Below are 17,566 nucleotides of genomic sequence, written 5' to 3' on the forward strand. Positions count from 1 at the left end.
GCTGATCTAAATAATCCATCACAGGCATTCTCGTAGGCTTATCCCCAGGTGACTTTAAACCATCTCAAGTTAATCATCTGTGTTAGCCATCACAAATGATTAAAGATGTCAACATAAAACCTAACTCTCACCTCAAAGAGAGTAAGAGATGGTTCATTATGTATATTTATTGTAAGATGTATAGTCACAGATCAGAAAACGTACTCATGTTTTTTTTTTTTTTCAAATACATGTTCCAACTTGGGACAGGGTTCAAGATTTTTTAGAGATACAAAACAAGAGAAATTCATAAATCAAGGCATTGTAAAAGTACGTGTCAGGTAAGCGATTTAATACAAAGCAGAGAAATCTAAGCTCTAGGTTCCAGATGATAGCTAATGACTTTCTTAGCTTTGGAGCTGGTGGGAGTTAGTGTTGAGCTAGTACATTCAAGGGAGGTTTATCTGATAGGAACAAAAATATTAGGTCAGTCACAGTAGTGGGTGATAAATGACTCTTAAGGGGACTGAAGACAGCCCAAGATAATTCAGCTCTAGATCTGCAACATTCCAGTTCACCATAATCACAGTCTTAATCTGTCAGTCAGCCTTGTGGGACCATAACCTAGACATAGCTGTTTTTCTAGGACCTTAAGTTCAGAGAGACATTGCAGGACGTTCTCATAAAGACTTGGCCTTTAACAAAGATGATCTAGATGCACAGACATTTTCCATTTCAGTAGTCATCTGAGCACAGAGATGGATGCTGCCTTAATATCAGGCAATGAGGCAATGGTTATGCATATTTAGGGCTCTGATGTCACAAAATGCAGCTCTTTCATTAAACATGATTGTTCTGAATATTTTATAGTCAAGCAGAAGAATGTTTATTCTTTCATAAGACAAAATGCCGAGTGTAATGTTGTGACAATACAGATTTGTTAAAATTATGTATGATTCTGTCCTTGGGCTGGAAAAGGACAGAGGAAAATGAAAGTAGTTGATTTATTGGGTTTAGGTTTCAATCTGATGATTCTCAGATTTTTGCTTCTATTTTTTTTTCTTTCCAATGTCTTTCATACATTGAGTGTTTAAATCCAAAAACTTAGACCTGCAGAGGATTAAGTTGTCTGTAGACTAGCACAGTAACTAGGAATTTGTCAGCAGTCGGAATTCTTTTGGCCCACAGTGGGAAGAGTGGGGAGAGGCTGCTGAAGCCTACGCAGAGGACTAGGAGGCATCAGAACCAGACTGACCCAGAGAGCAGGTGCTCTAGACGACACGCTGTAAAGCCTACCGCTCTCTTGGGAGATCCTGCTCTGTGCGATGACATGAAACAGCTAGAGAGAAAAAGCTGAACCTCCTCTCAACTTGTTAGGCACCTGCCCTCTTTCTATTTTAGATACTCCATTACAGAAGAGGCAAAACACCTGCTTACTTCTCGTTTCCTGTACTACCTTCTCATACTCTAAAACCTCTTCGTAGACCCAGGGAAGAGCAGCAGAGCCCTTCAGGACCCAGGGGTGACTTTTACCCCCTGGATACTTATAGAGGTAGCCAACTTGTATGGCCTCTGCTATGATCTTCCAGGATATAGCACTGTGTCCAATGCCTGCAGTCATGCTGATACTTCCATTCAACCATGTTCTTAATATCTTTTCTTACCACAGCATCTACCAAGGGCTTCACATCCTCAATCATCGATCTCTACCGTGGTCTCATAAAATAGACAGAGTGCTATTACCACTTTGAAACTAAGGCAATGAGGCTAAGAGAAATCAAATAGCCCATTCTGTTTCACACTGACTTGAGGCAGAAAAGCAAGAGTCAAGGGCAGACCCTGACTGAGTCTACTGTTTTCCTTATAGAGTGTGCTACTTCCTTTTTCCTGACCTGTATGTATATAATGCTTCCTAAATGTCCATAGTATATGTTGAGTATACGGTGTTGAATGAACCATTTTCTTTGGACTTGACATCACTCTAACAGGAAAGAGATCTTGACCTCCAGAAATACTATCCAGCCTGAAGCAAAGAATGTTTTGTTTTCAGAGTTAACTGAAATTTGCCTTTTGGCTACAGATTTTTAAGTGATGTCTTAATGTCTTTGTTTTTAAACACCTTGTTATGTCTCACAGACACTGGCAAAGAAGACGTGCATCTATTGCTTCTCTATCTTACTGGGCACTCCACAGCCCCTCTCTAGCTCAATGGTACAATGTATCCTATGAAATATCTTGTAACTTCTGATCTTGATGACAGTGGGTTGAGGGTTTTTTTTATCTAACCTCACGGATTGTCTTTTATAAATTTTCCCTTTAATTTAAAGGAAATTTTAATTTTATACTTTTATGCAATGAAATATAATTATGTCTACTAGTCTCATTTTCTTGATCCAACTCTTCCATCCACCCCAACATGCCTCTCCCATTTCATATCTTTTAGCCTTTCCTTTTTAGACAGAACTTTGCTAAGTCCCTCAGGCTCCCTTGCGCTATCTCTGTAGTTGGTCAGACTTTGGACTTGGGATCCTCCAGCTTCAACCTCTCAAGTAGCTGGGATTCAGGCCCAAGTCACTTCTTGAGTGTTTTGTCTCCTCATTAATACTTTTAAAATAAAGCAGCAGTGTCTGGAGTCACCACTGTTGCCCTAGGCTTGTGTCTGGATGGCACTAACTGTGTACCATTTTGAGCATTAAGGCAAATTTCTTCATGACCCACCAAACGTTCTGGGGAATTTCCATCATGGAAAGACTAGGGACTCAGAGTTGCATTGGCCATGCCAGAGTCTCATGGCCAGCCCCCCACTGGCTTCTGAATCTTCATCTTGAAGTGCTGCCTTGTAAGTATATTTGGAGTTAATGGCTGTAAAATCTGTAATACCAAGCAGTAGACACTCAGGAAGTTCCACTTTCCTTCCAGTTTGCTGACAAAGGCATGCCCACTTACAAATTATTTATAATTGGGAGCATAAACTTGAAGGCAGACAGGAACTGAGATTAAATTCTGACCTCATTAATGGTTGTTGTGTAACTTTGGCTAGATACCTTAATTTCTCTGCTCCTCCAACACCTCACATTTTTCTTTTGAGGACCTCCAAGAATTGTTATGAAAATGAATGTACCTTAAATTGGGGATAACTTAAGATATTAAGTTAGTGCTTGGCACATTTTAACAATCATTACGATGAATAGAATTATTATTTTATCATTACAATAAAACAGTGTCTGGAGAACATATAAATTATCAGATGCTGGAAGTAGTTGTTTTCAGTCAGTACATCGAGACATCACCTTTGGAGAACTCCCAAATGACACTAACCTATATGTCAGCATCTTTCACACACTGTCAACTGTAAGGCATTATAACTACGAAGGAGAAACTTCTGGTCAAGCTCTGTTGGTCATTTGGGCTAACTCTCCTTCTAGAGATGTGAAGACGAGAAAAATATGTATCTGACAAAGGCCTTTTGTACCTTCCAGTTCCTTCCATTTTCATGTAATGACATTCAGCTCTCACTTAAGTTACCTAATGCCGTTGTCAAGCCGCCAGCACATCACCCTTGAATCACTCAAGGCTTCTAAGTGATCTCCAGCATCCTTGCTCTTTAGCCCATCCAGTTCCCTTAGGTGAGGGAAAGCTGCTTGGTGGTAGAGCAATTGCCTAAGGCTAAGGATGCTCTGGGTTCAATTCCAGTCCCACAGAAGGAGGAGGAGAGGAAAGAGAAGGAGGAGAAAAATTGGGAAGGGGAAGAAGGAAGAGGGGAGGGGATAGAGAAGGAGGAAGGGGAAAAGGAAACATGAAGAACAAATAATTCAAAATGGTATGGTGTTTGAACAGGTGTTTCTAGTGTCAGATACAACATGCAAACCCTGACTTAATCTTTGTCCATCATTCATATTCATTTCTTCAATGAGTCCTTCACAAAACATGAATATGCCTGTTTTATCCATGTAGTCAATTCTTTTAAAGTGCCCTGTGGTTAGCAAGGATGTTTTAGGATTCAGATTCTTATTTTTATCTTTTTTTTTTTTCTGTCTATCACCAAACATATAAATTGCTTGAGATGATGCTATTCACTGGCTGCTATATTCACTTGGAGAATTGGGATGATAAATATTTTCAGCATTGTGGGCCAGAAGGTCTCCATTGCAGCTACTCAGTTCTCCTGCTGTGCATTAACAGATGAGCATGGCTGTGACCCAATAAAACTTTATTTACAGAAACAAAACTGCGGGCTAGATCTGGTCTGAGGAGCATCGTTTGCTATCCATGAATTCAGATGGACAAAATCTGCATTAGTTTATATTTCTGTGCATAGGATACTCACGTGGATGTAGAGTTAGGATTAGCCAGGACTTGTTATTTATGCACAATTCCTTCCCCTTTCCAAAAACACAGAAGTTTTAAATGACAACAGTATTTTATATACTGTTAAATCAATGTTTGGAATACCTTTTAAGAGTGCAAGAAAAAAAGAAAACTAATATTTGATTAGTGCTCTATTCTATGAGTGCCAAATGCTAGGCACTTAGACATGTTGACACTTTTGAGTTATTATCATTCAGTTCCCTGACTGTCCAGTGAGGGGAGAGGAAAGATTAGTCCTTACCCCAGGGCTCTGGTGAAGTCTTCTTCAAGGGAATGATTGCACAAGGGAACTGGAAATTCACACGAAGCAAAAAAAGGTGAAATGTTTCATAAGTATTTTATCTTAAAAATATGTGATTGCAATGTAAAATCATCTTCTGTATCTCAGAGTTGAAATATGGATTAGAATTGTATTTGTGTTCTATCTTTTGAAATGGGCAAATGCTGAATTTAGTCTTAATTGGAAGTATATTTAAGGGGATTATTTTTTTAATACTGTTTTATTTGTTCTTTGAAAACTCCGTGCATAATATGCAATGTATTTTGTTCATATCTACCTCCTACTAGCTCATACTGATTCCCTCAGAATCCACGGCCCACCCCCTTTCCAGGTTCATTTCATCTTCTCCTATTATTATTGTTAATTAACATGGAGTCCAATTAGTGCTGACCGTGTGCCCAGGTGTGGGCTCTCTTCTGGGGAATAGCACGCTACCAGCAGCGACACAACTGTGAAAGGCCAAAGTCATATGACTTCACGTTTTATTATTTCAATCTTCTGAGAGGAGGGAGGGATCGCAATGGTTAATTTTAATTGTTAAGTTGATAAACTTAAGAAATGTAGAGAGCCTAGTGGACCAGCACACGTCTAGGCGAGGAGTGTTTCTCTAAACGCCTTCATAGGGGCATCACCAGAGATAATTACACGAGGAGGCTCTCATCCAGAGGGAACTAATCCCTTAATGGATGCATAATACGATAGCATTATTTGATAGTAGTATAGTGTAAGAGGTGGGGTCTAGTTGGAGAAATTAGGTCACTGAGTCTGCCTCTTGTCTTTGGTCCATCCCGTGTTCCTTCTTCACTTCTCTGCTACCCCGTGGTAAACAGATCTTCTCTAGGACACACTTGCATGATGCTCTGCTCAAATGCATAAGTCAAACAGCCATGACCCAACCTTCTGAAACTTCATACTAGAATCAACAATTCCTCACCTTTCAATGACTCTCTTGGTGTTTTGGTTGTAGAGTTAGAAAGAGGAGCTGCTACAAGGGACTGTGTGAGGTTTGAGCCCTTTCAAGGACCAGTTGGTTTGTCTTCAGTTTTCCCATTCAAGAACATCCTTTGCTAATTGTATTGTATTTCAAATCTCCCTCAGCCAGTTGTGATATCGCAGGTCCAAAATTACCTCACTCGGGTAGGATTGTGAGTTTAAGGCCAACCTGGGATGTGTATAGTGGTCCTCTCTCAATCAATCAATCCATCATCAGCTCTCTCATAATTTCTATCAGCCATCATACAATCCTGCAGGGTGTAAGATTAGCCTTTTTACTATGCCAGTGGCTTTGACTGAGCTACTCAGTGAGTCTGCTGAAGTAGCAGATGCTGATATGCAAAGCCATGTCACTCCCATGACAATTGTCAGTCACACTAGCCTGAGTCACACATTTCCTAATAGGAATTAGGAAAGTACCTTTAAGTTATGAGAAGATTTTATGCAGTGTGAGCTCTCCCACATGCCAAGAGTTTGGTAGAGTATTCAGACAGCAGAAATCCCTTTGTTTGCTACTCCTGTTTTATGAATAAGGAAGTGAGATTTCAGGAAATTACAATCTATTCAAAGTCTTCTGGTTGCTGGGCCAAGATCTATCCCCTAATAACCAGATACTTCTGTCTTTTGTGGTATAAAAATTTTCCCCAAAGCAGGGTATCACACATGAGAAATAAGCTCTCTTTTCTCTCATTCTTCCTCTTCCTTTTGTTCCTCCTCTTCCTCTTCCTCTCCTTCCCTAATTCCCTCCTCCTCTCCCTCCCTCCCTCCCTCCCTCTGTTTCACGAGTTCAAATACGGTTCCCAGAATCATGTCATCAGCCCGTGGAGACTCAGCTAAAGAAAGCTCTCTCTAGCAAAACCCCCTTAGTGACTGTTTGAAGAAGCCCATTCCTAAGAGGTTCATTATTTGCCGACTGTAAGGTGACTGGCCCTTTTATTTCAATACCATGCAGGTGTCTCAAACACAAAAGCTTGCTTCATGAAAGCAAAGTCTACAGCAAGATGAAATTCTCAGTTTGCAGTAACCTAGTCACAAAAAATAGCATCCTATCTCCTTACCATATCCTACCCATTAGAAACAAGTTCTAGCCTCTTTTAAGCAGTGGGAATTCCCCAAGGGTGTCATTAGGCTGGATCTATTCTGAGGGCCATCTTAGGGTCTACTTGCTACAGCTCTCCTGCACAGCCTTTAATCTTCTCCTTTGTTTTCAGGGAAACATAGCAGGTGCTTGCAGCCTGCAGAAGATCCTTAAAATATAACCCTGAATCTCTCTGTGGCATCTGGTAGCCTGGAGTGCAAAGTTGGGGGCCAAATGAAATTGCTTTGTTGATATGAAACTTTGTATTCTGTGAGCAATGCAGTGGGGACAATGGGGAGCTGGAAATACCTAGCTAAGGGCACCTATCACTGTCCCTCGGGGAATAACAATGTGATGTGCCAGAACCAGGACAACCCTGACTTCATATGGAGGTGTCAACTGTGAGCTGGGTCAAAAGACATTTTTTTGGTGGCATGCTAATGAAATTGGTATATATTTCAGCTGGTGTTGTTAATGCAGAGGAAGACAGAGAGCTGCCTGGTCTGAAGAAAGCTTATCGCCAGGCAGAAGTCTCCACCATCCGAAAAGATAGCATGCCTATTGGGAAGTTGGATGAATCCAGAAAGCTCCTTAGAAAGAGCAAAAGTGTGATTCTGACTGACATGGATAAGGCAGTGTGTGATGGAATTGAAATACAATCTTCCTGGCACTTCTTCTAACTTTGAGTAGATTTTCCAATTTTCAATAAATACTTTGGAGTCATGATGAGCTAGCAAGTGAGTCTGTCAGCCATATGGCAACCAGGTACTAGCATGACCCATGCAAGCTAGAATTCACTCCTGCTGAAGCTAGCACATGTCAGGTCTACACGATGTGCCAAGCATGACCCTATGTGGCCCAAGAGCATTCTTTCCTTGACTTCTCACAGCGGTGCTGAATTGGGAGCCTGTGTCATTACCATTTCTAATGTAGCACAGCTGATATCTGAACTCAGCTTCTTCCATCCTGATCCAAAAAAAAAAAAAAAAAAAAAACCAAAAAGACCTCTTGTACCATTTCCCTTAATTACATACTATGCAGATGTAGCCACACAGACATGGAGAAAAGAAAGAGCTTCCCAACGCTTATAGAGAGGGTAGACAGCAGAGCTTGAAATAGAACTAAGAAAGTTTCTTTAACTATTGCCTTGTGCCACGAGCTTTGCTCCCAAAAAGAAATGATAGGGACCTTACTTTATTAGAACAGTCTAAGATGTGCATTGGATGTCCAGAACCTAGAGTGGTCAGACCATGTCAGAGAATGCATGAGCTAATGATTACAAACAGAATCCTTTGTGGCAAGATCAAAAGGTTCCCCTTACACACAAACACTACTGTCTGGAAAGCAAGAAATAAAATATAAGCTCTTGAGAGACAAGTATGGCCCACTCTCAACTCCTAGTGATGATCATCCAGTAGTTTGTTGAGGAAAGGAGGGACATCATGATAGAGGAGGTGACTGAGCTGAGCTTCAACAAAGAATACTACATAGGGATGGTGACATACGTGTGGACATTTTCCACCTCTTTAGCTCAGAGTCATGGCAAGCCTTCCTTCACCTCCATGTCTGAGAAGTGGCCTGTGTCCTCCTGTGTGCTGCCTGGAGGAGGTCTGGTACTGAGCGGACCTAGACAGGACGCACTGGGCCCTATACTGATCACTGGGGTGACCCTTCTGTGCCTCTACCTGACTCCTCCAGATCCACCTTGGCTGAAGGATAATAGAGGATGAGAAAAGAGACACATGGACGGGACAGTGGGCATGAGGATCGCCTTGACACTGACCAGTATGGCTCTCAATCACAGCCTAGTACTGTAGACAGAAAGACCCTGGGGGACTTCCATGGGGGAACTCTGTCAAAATCTCTCCTTCTGAGCCTGAAGACCAGAGGGGAGGGAGAGGATGTGATCACAGAGTGGAAGGTGGGAGGGAAGAGAAAAAGTGGATGAATGAGATAGTGAGAGGGAAGGGGAGGGGCAGTCAGGGCCATGGAAGGGGAGCCCAAATTGACAAAGGGCAAAGGAGGGAAGGAGAAGAGGGCGCAGTGAGGCACCCAGAGTTCACAAGATGGGAAGGAAAGTGGAAGGCAGGACTGTTGCTGCCTAGATACATCTGGCCTCTGTCATACAGACTGACTGCTGAAATAGAGTTCTTTTAAAGACATTTTGAAATTTTCAAGAAGCTGAAAAAAAAGAGTCTCCTCTCCTCAGGGTTAGAAGGGCTTCCTAGATGATTTCCATTTCATAAATTACTGGTCTTTCTCCAGTTTTAGAAAGTAGATCCTAATAACACTGGTGAGGAAGGACGTGCATAACCAGTTGGTGGTGGTTGGCTGCCCCCTGCTGGCAGAGTCCAGGTTCTGCATGCTATGGGCTGTTAAGAACTAGGTTGAAACTAGGTTTAACTAGGTGTGAGTTAAAGCTGAATACCCCCCCACACCTCCTCTCCCAGACTGTCCAGGATATCATACTCTCACAAACTCTGAACTTAGATTTTTATTGACAAAATGTGGAATTTCACTTGAACCTCAAGTGCATCAGATCCACATGAAGCATATCTTCTCAGGCCCGAGGCCACTCCAGAGCTTTCTAACGTCGGTGTTCAGTGTTTCCCTAGCAACAAGATCCTCAGTGTGGTCCTCTTACTCTTCCCCCATCACCCTGCAGGAGGATTCTCTTTCAGGAGCCTCTTATCAACTCCTCAGACCTCTGGTATTGCCAGCCAGGACATCAATCCCTGACCACTGCCCTTGTTGAATTGACTCCACAGATGCCTCTACTGTCCATAGTTGGTACGTGCAAGGATGCCCTGTGAATGCCCAAATGGAAGATAAAACCAAACTATTCATACTATATTTTTCTAGATATTCTGCTTGCCAATGATAATGGTTCATTTACAAAGCAAGCACAGTAGAAGATTAATGGCAATAACCAACATAAAGTAGAACACTTAGAGTAATAAATTGCAATGAAATAATTTAGTATCCATCCATGGCTGATTTCTGGAGTAGGCATTTTAGTAATTTCAGACTAGGCTAACAATGAATGACTAAAACCACAAAAAGCAACGACAGATAAAGGAACGCTGTTATATGTAGATATCGTGTGTGTGTGTGTGTGTGTGTGTGTGTATGCTTGTGTGTATTACTAAGGATTGAAACCAGAAATTGATATATGCTAGATGAGTATTCTACCAATCCAATAACCTGTATGTGTGTGTCCATGTGTGCCTGTACCTATGTGTGTGCATTTATGTGCTCGTGTTTGTGTGAAAAAAGTGTGTGTGTGTGTGTGTGTGTTCTGTATCCTTTGCTGCCAGCAACAAGGAATTACTGAAGTCACCTTGATGCCTTCTTTAAGCGACTGTGGGTTACTTAGAGCCCTGAGCCCTGAGGTTGTCACTGGGTACAGACAGGAGCTGGTATATTCTCTGCTGCCCAGGAGTGGAGTTGGACAGTCCAAGCAACCCAGACCACATGGTCATCCAACTCTGAAAGTTAGATGCACTTGGCAGATTCCTATCCCACCCTGAATTTTCTATCACTCTTTCTCACAAATTGCCGCTATCTTGGTGGATCGTAATGATACCATTCCTCTCTGTAGCTCACAGTTTCTGAGCATCAGTGGTCTAATTTGGCCCTGTGCTGAGGCTTCACAGAGCATCAGTTGAGGATTGGGAGGGCTGTGTTCCTTTCTGGATGATTGATGACCAATTCTTGGTGCTGTAGGGCAAGTCCTGCTTTCATGTTATCAGGAACTGGGAGCAGAGGTCAGATCCCATGAGCCACGGCAACACTTGGCCACCTGTGATCCTCACAGGCCCTTTACAATGCCAGCAAAGGGTAGTCCAGCTTTAGTCTGAGTAGATGGGACCCATGCAGTGTGACAGAGTCACAGGCATGACGATAACAAAGCAAGCAAAGAAGGAATGACTCTTGGGGTCTGCTTGTGCTCAAACGAGGCAATCATTCGAGGGATGGAGTCACTGGGAATACCCACGTGTGTCTTGTGGAGTCATCCCCAGGTTTTCGTGCACACCCGATGAGAGATAGAGGAAGAAGGAAGGCTACAGCCTGAGGAAAGGCTTCTACTTCTGTCGTATGAATTCAGCTCTGAAATACCAAGTTTATCTTTGTGCACCAACCCTGCCTCAGAATACACTTCATTGTTCAGTCCCAACTAAAGGCAAATCTCACAGAGCTGGGTTGGTGTTTTGTGCTGTAGGGCCAAGCATTTAACGTTTTACACCATGTTGGTCTTGAATATCCTGCAGAGGGAGAATGGTCATATTGGCCTTGAGCGTCACTTTAAGGACGATGAACTAGCTAGTGTGTAATAGCAGGAGGCAGACGCTGACCAAATGTAGTGAGGGGTGATGGTGTTGACATCATCAATATCACTACCACCAACACCCCCATTATCCCATGAGAAGAGGATTTGGGGCACAAAGTGGGCAGATTTTTGGAGCTGTTCATTTCAAATAAAAGGCCTAACACACCCAAGGGGCTGGTGATTGTGGTTAAATTTCTAGACAAGGTTGGAGATGGAGATATAGCTTGGCAGATCATCAAGTATATTGATCAGAAAGTATGTTCCAAGACACCAAAAATCAAAAGCCAAGTAGCCGATTCCCTCAAGTAGATGATTAAGTAACAATGTGCACCTTGCTTAACCTCTTTCAGCCTTGTTCATCACCGTATCCACCTCCAGGGGTAATTTGGGAAATAAACGCGGTCACCTGTAAAGCGTGTGGCACTGCCCCGTGTACTCGCTTTCATTTTTTGCCATGACCTGCTGGACCAGCCAGGACTAAAGCTCTTTTCTTCTTTCTTCCTTCCCTCTAGGTTCTTGATTGTTCTGGGATGCTTGATTCTGGCCGTGCTCACCACCTTCAAGGAGTACGAGACTGTGTCTGGAGACTGGCTTTTGCTGCTGGTAAACTCTGGGCCATTGGCATTGTCCTTGGGGATGGAAGCTTAAGTCACTTTCAGCTGTAGGGAATCAACCTCTGGAAACTAGTATCCTACTATCTCTAGCCAAGTTTAGGTCCAAGACAAAGCAATGGTTCCCTTGCCTGGCCAGGTGTAAAGTAGGCGTAGCCTTCCTCATGATGATTCACCGTTCTTGACAGAGACAAGGGGCGGACATACAAGTCCAAGCCAAAACCATCATGTATCAAATGATAAGATATAGCTTTATGACCCTCCAAAAGTTCACCTAAAGCCATACTCCATCCTAAACCCTGAGCCCCCTTTGATTTCTCAAAACGTAAACACTAAGGATAATACTAAGAAACTCTCGAGGTGATGACTGACCCCAAAGCTAAGGTGAGCAACATTGGCCGGCTGGTCATGCCAGTGTCTGAGCATCCTGGAGGAGATTGGCAGATTGTGTTTGACCTTACCCCTTCGGGATTTTTAATAAATTCAAGAGACTTTCAAAATAATTGGTTGGGATGGAATCTTCGGAAAAGAAACAGACACGGGTTAGCTCGGCATGGATAGTTAACATGCCAAGAAGAAGACTGGATGGAGGTGGCCCACCTGTCCTTCTCCCTTCTCTGGCCCCAACACATTCACCTCCAGAGCAGCAGCAGAAACCCAGAAACCCAGGTCCTCAGATCCCAGAAGTCCTGACACTGGGTACTGGGTAACCCCACTCCATATGCTCTTTCGTGCAGGAAACATTTGCTATTTTCATCTTTGGAGCCGAGTTTGCTTTGAGGATCTGGGCTGCCGGATGTTGCTGTCGATACAAAGGCTGGCGCGGACGACTGAAGTTTGCCAGGAAGCCCCTGTGCATGTTGGGTAAGCCTTGGCAATGGAGACTGGTGGTGACCTCAGTCCTTTCCTGCACTGTTTCTATAAGGAAGTTGTATGAATGCAGATGGTGTTGGAACTCCATCTCCTGGGACTGTTCCTTGAGATGTGATAAGGGTAGTGAATCTCAGTGGTTGGGGACTGGGGTTACTAGCGTTTGGGTTGTAAGGAAGCCACAGAGCACTAGGTAGTTTGTGTTCCCAGTACCTAGACTAGTAGCACACTCAGTCACTCTCTATAGTGTCTTCCAGGCCATCAGGGATAGGAAGTACCACAGCATTGATAATTGAGAGTGTTCTTCTCTCCAACCACATTTTACCTGTCTTATAGAGATAGACACCAAAGTTCACAAAACTGAGTCCTTCCAGTCTCATAATTGGTGAGTGGCAGATTCCACCAGTCTTAGTTGCCATTCTATCGCTGTGATGAAACACTATGACCAAGGCGACTTGCTAAAGAAAGCATTTAGCTAGGGCTGGCTTATTGTTTCCGAAGGTTAGACCATAACCACTGTGGGCTGGAGCACTGTGATGTGCATGGTGCTGGAGCAGTAGTTAAGAGCTTACATCCTGATATGTAGCCAGCTGTCAGAGAGAGAGAGCGCAATTGGGCCTCGTGTGGGCTTTGGAAACCTCAAAGCCCCCTTCCCCCAGTGGCACACCCCCTCCAACAAGGCCACAGCTTCTCTGACCACACTTCCTAACCCTTCCCGAACAGTTCCACTAACTGGGGCCAAGCAATCAAATATATGAGCATGTGAGGGTCCGTTCTCATTCAAACCACCGTACCACTCCAATATAACAGTTCTGGAAGAATCCGGTTCCCCTTCACTAATCACTCAATAAATCACAGCCAAGTTCCCATCTCATGTCCTGCTTACTCAGAAAAAAAAAAAAAAACAAAAAAGCAAAAAAAACCAAAAACAAACCTGAAAACAGTCTCTAAAAATCTGGCTTTTCTTCTTTATCCCAAGCTACCCCCAATTCCCTCCCCTCCACAACTCATCTGATGTCAAGTGCCAGGTGCCACACAACAGACTTTGAAAAACTGTACCTCTGAGTCTAGAACCAGAGCTGAAGTCTAATGGGGGTCTTTGCTTAACTCCTGGGATGTCACTTGTGCTCGGAGTTTCTGTTTCTCATCACTCACAGCAGAATCCATTACTGGTGATTGGTGTCAAATTCAACACAACCGCTTAGGTCAGTCCCTGCTTGACATGTGTTCATCTGCCCCTACAGAGCGAGTGCTTGGGATGGTGTCTTTCCTCCACATGGCCTCCTCCCTGTTTTCTACCACGGTCTGTCCTCTTTCCCAGACATCTTCGTGCTGATTGCCTCTGTGCCAGTGGTTGCCGTGGGAAACCAGGGCAATGTCCTGGCCACCTCCCTGCGAAGCCTGCGCTTCCTGCAGATCCTGCGCATGCTGCGGATGGACAGGAGGGGCGGCACCTGGAAGCTCCTAGGCTCAGCTATCTGTGCCCACAGCAAAGTAAGTGTGCCAGAGAAGCTACGATGCGACGCAGGCTTCTCTCCTACCTGTACTTTTCTATGTCACCTCTTCCTATAGTGTCCCTGAGGGTAGTCACGCTTCCAACACTGACCATGGTAATGATAACAAGGACAAAGAGGAGGAAGTGGGAGGAGAGGTTTATGTGGGTGTGGTCCAGAGAAGATGTGAACCACAGGCAGACCTGGGCTTAGGTCTCAACTCCACGATATGCAAATAACTGGCAAAATCACTCACCCCTCACTGGCCTTCCGTTTCCTAGTTTCTGAAGCAGGGATGACCACTGAGGATTCAATAGCTCAAAGGTAATGCTTGTACCTCCCGGTGATTTCAAGGGTAGAGAGAGTTCACACAAGGTAACAAGGACAGGAGGGGAAGGTTTAGGAGTTGCACAGACTAATTTCGATCTGAACTCCGTGTCACTTTGGGGTCTTTTAAAATTCGTTCTTTGCACTCTGGGCCAAGTTCTGTGCTTGACTCCTCTGACACTCAGGAATACAGAGATGGAAGCCCGTGTGGCTAGGGTTAGACTTTTCAAGTTGATCCTATAGTTAGGACAGGCTAAACGATACTTCCAGGACACATATGCCGCAGGGTCTCTACCAACCCTAATGCATAATGCTGGTTCCTGCTTCTAGCATCAGGTATGCTAACTAGGTCTCACATGTCAGGAAACTGAGTCACCAAGCCAGGAAAGGAAGGCCTCACAGATCCTACAGAGAGCATTTTTAAAAACGAGAAAGGATTTGCTCCCTTGCTTCCCAACACTGACTGGACACGGGTCTCTTGATCCCAAGGCTAAGTGCTAAGATCCTTGGCATGTGGGGGAACAGACTCTGCCACAGAGCTGCAGGCAAAAATGAGATAAAGTCAGGGTTCCCCTTGAAGAGCCCACTTTAACTGAGAGTGTCAACCAGTACACCGTGTCTTAGCCCAGCACAGCTGATGGATCTGCATACTGCACGGGATCAAGCAGCTGTTTCTAAGGAATCCACCAATGAGTCTTCCAGCTTGCAGGAGGGCAAAGGTTCCTTGCTGTAGCCTGCAAAGCAAGAGGCAGGTGTTTAGCCAGCCCCTGGGGAAGGAACACGCAACTCTCTTTCCGCTCTCCTATCTGCTTCGGGGCAGACACTCAGAGGAGAACCTCCTGTGTTGCGTGTGTGAACTTACACGAGTGCAGTGTGCATAGGATGCTGTGGGGAAGCCAAGGCTGTGAGCCGAGAAACCTAACAGCATTAGCAAAGCAGACGGATTGAAAACCACTGAAGCCATGAGGGGCACCACTGAACTCTCCCTGTTACCCTGACACTGATGTTACCCAACACCTGAGAGAAACAGAGAGGAAGGAAAGATACATTTTTAATGTACCCTGTCAGAGTTTCAGTACACCATTGTGAAGAAGGTTTGGCAGAGCCCCTGAGGCTGCGGCAGCAGGGCTGTGTGATGAAGCCTATTCACGTCACAGCAGGAAGTGGAGGTTAAGACCCCAGAATCTGGAACCAAGGAAGACTTTCAAAGTCCCACCCTTAGCGACCTATTTCAATCAGCTAAGTCCCACCTCCTAAAGTTTCCATAGCTTCCCAAATTAGCACCACCAGCCAGGAGGGAGGTGTCCCAGACCTGAACCTATGGAGGGTAGTTCCCATTCAGATCACAGCACTCTCTCTAATGCAGTAAAATTGTCCTGGAAAATACCATTATGTAGGTTACAGGTAAATGTAGCTGAGTAGGAGCTCTTCATTGAGCCCTTGGGACAAGGGTAGTATGGTCAGCAGGGACTATGTGAGCCAAGGTGATAAGAGAGACAATCCTGTCAGTGAGACTCTATGACCTAAGGCAGCAGGCTGGCCGTGGACCGCCATGGGAAGGACAGCTCTGCCCACAACAGCTCTCTGAGATGCTTCAGGAGGAACACAAACTGCTCACCCACAGATGTTACTTCTCCTCACCCACTCTACCATGCTAGCCTTGATGGGAGAGCGTCAGAGCACTTAAAGCATCAAAGACCCCCAGGAATCATTTCCATCCATCCAGGGCTTTGGAAACTCCAGTGCTTGGCTTGTCTTTGCCCTCTCTATTCTCCTTGCTTTAGTGTTTCTTTTTAATCACTTGTCTTGTTTACAGCTTGCTGTGTAACAGCACCCATGAAATCACAGATCTCATATGCCTCTTATGTGTTACTTTTCATATATTCTAATATGTAAGATCACTCAAAATATAAGTGGTTTTTTTTTCTGAATTCCACCATTGGTATCCAGGATAACTCCAGGCCCCTTTGGTCTAGTTTTTTTTTTTTTTAATTTTGAAAATTAGGATATTATACATAGATAATAGAGTGTAGTTCTCCCTTGGATCATACAGTGAAACCTTGGCAGGAATATATCCCTCTCTGTGGCTTTGTCATTGTCCTTGGCTGCTAATTTATACATGGAGGTGAGCTTTTGCCCTGCTCATTGCAATTCCGTAACACATAAAGACCGCCGAAATACTCTGAGCTCATCTATGGCAATAATCAGGTTTTCCTGGTTACTTACCTTCCCATGAAGCCTTCTGAGTTGTGACATCAGGTCACCTACCATGGAGTCTTCCTCTTCTCCCAGGGCCTGCAACAGTCTAGTCACTGATGGAAATATTTGTAATCTTGGTCCTGTTTTCCACTGCTGAGAGATGAGACTCAGAAAGGAAAGCTGGTAAACACGCAGTCCAGTTCCAGACTGCCTAGCTCAGGCTACCCCCTGAGGGCTTCCCACTGATTCCCTCTGCTGCTCACTGTTCCAGGAACTCATCACTGCCTGGTACATCGGCTTCCTGACACTCATCCTTTCTTCATTTCTTGTCTACCTGGTGGAGAAGGATGTGCCAGAGGTGGACGCACAAGGAGAGGAAATGAAAGAGGAGTTTGAGACCTATGCAGATGCCCTGTGGTGGGGCCTGGTGAGTCACTTTCATTGAAAGGCAGCCCCGGTGAGGTTACTTGGACACTTGACTGCTAGATGCATGACGAGGTGAAAGGCAGAGCAGGGGCAAACTCAGTCAGCTTCCTTCGGCATCCGAAGGTGGATCGCTTTCACTCCCAAATCTACAGAGAGGAGACAGGAAACTTCTACTGATGATGAAGGTACCTAGAGAAGTTTTCTGTAGAGCTCAAAGAAACTAGAGCTCAGAAGAGTTTATTTGCATGGTTTCCTGGGACCTGGCCTCGTTAGTCATGGGCAGTCATCAGCCAAGCCATGGGACACAAACAGGTACAGTCCTAGGTACATGCATTACATACAGACCTGAAGACACATATAGAAGAGAACTGTGTCTTGATACAAACATAATCACACACTGAAATCTACCACTCAGGACAGACACATGGACAGAGAGCCGTGTGCACATGATGACATACACTCACAAACACAACTCATAACATGGCCGTGCTTAAATCCATACATTCACAAATACAGGCATTCCTCGGTGTAACATGAAATTGATTTCAATTTCTTCCACTTCTCTGAAAATGTCAAAATATATAGATGCTCGTCCCTTCCAGAAAACATTGT

The 17,566-nt window shown here is 44.2% G+C and overlaps 1 protein-coding gene across 4 annotated transcripts in view; it reads left to right on the forward strand.

Annotated features, from left to right (window-relative positions):
* The window catches only part of Kcnq3 (potassium voltage-gated channel subfamily Q member 3), a 266,192-nt gene that overhangs the window by 211,723 nt on the left and 36,903 nt on the right, over nucleotides 1-17,566 (forward strand). For all 4 annotated transcript variants that reach the window (XR_003377500.1, XM_026782786.1, XM_005354542.3 and 1 more), the window contains exons 2-5: nucleotides 11,541-11,631; nucleotides 12,377-12,503; nucleotides 13,831-14,003; nucleotides 16,800-16,955. Coding sequence is in view for 3 of the 4 variants with exons in the window: in XM_026782786.1 (XP_026638587.1) it covers nucleotides 11,541-11,631; nucleotides 12,377-12,503; nucleotides 13,831-14,003; nucleotides 16,800-16,955 (547 nt within the window). In the remaining variant the exon portion in view is untranslated. The remainder of the gene's footprint in view (nucleotides 1-11,540; nucleotides 11,632-12,376; nucleotides 12,504-13,830; nucleotides 14,004-16,799; nucleotides 16,956-17,566) is intronic.

The sequence above is a fragment of the Microtus ochrogaster genome, chromosome 15 (genome assembly GCF_000317375.1).
Source record: "Microtus ochrogaster isolate Prairie Vole_2 chromosome 15, MicOch1.0, whole genome shotgun sequence".
Taxonomy (NCBI): domain Eukaryota; kingdom Metazoa; phylum Chordata; class Mammalia; order Rodentia; family Cricetidae; genus Microtus; species Microtus ochrogaster.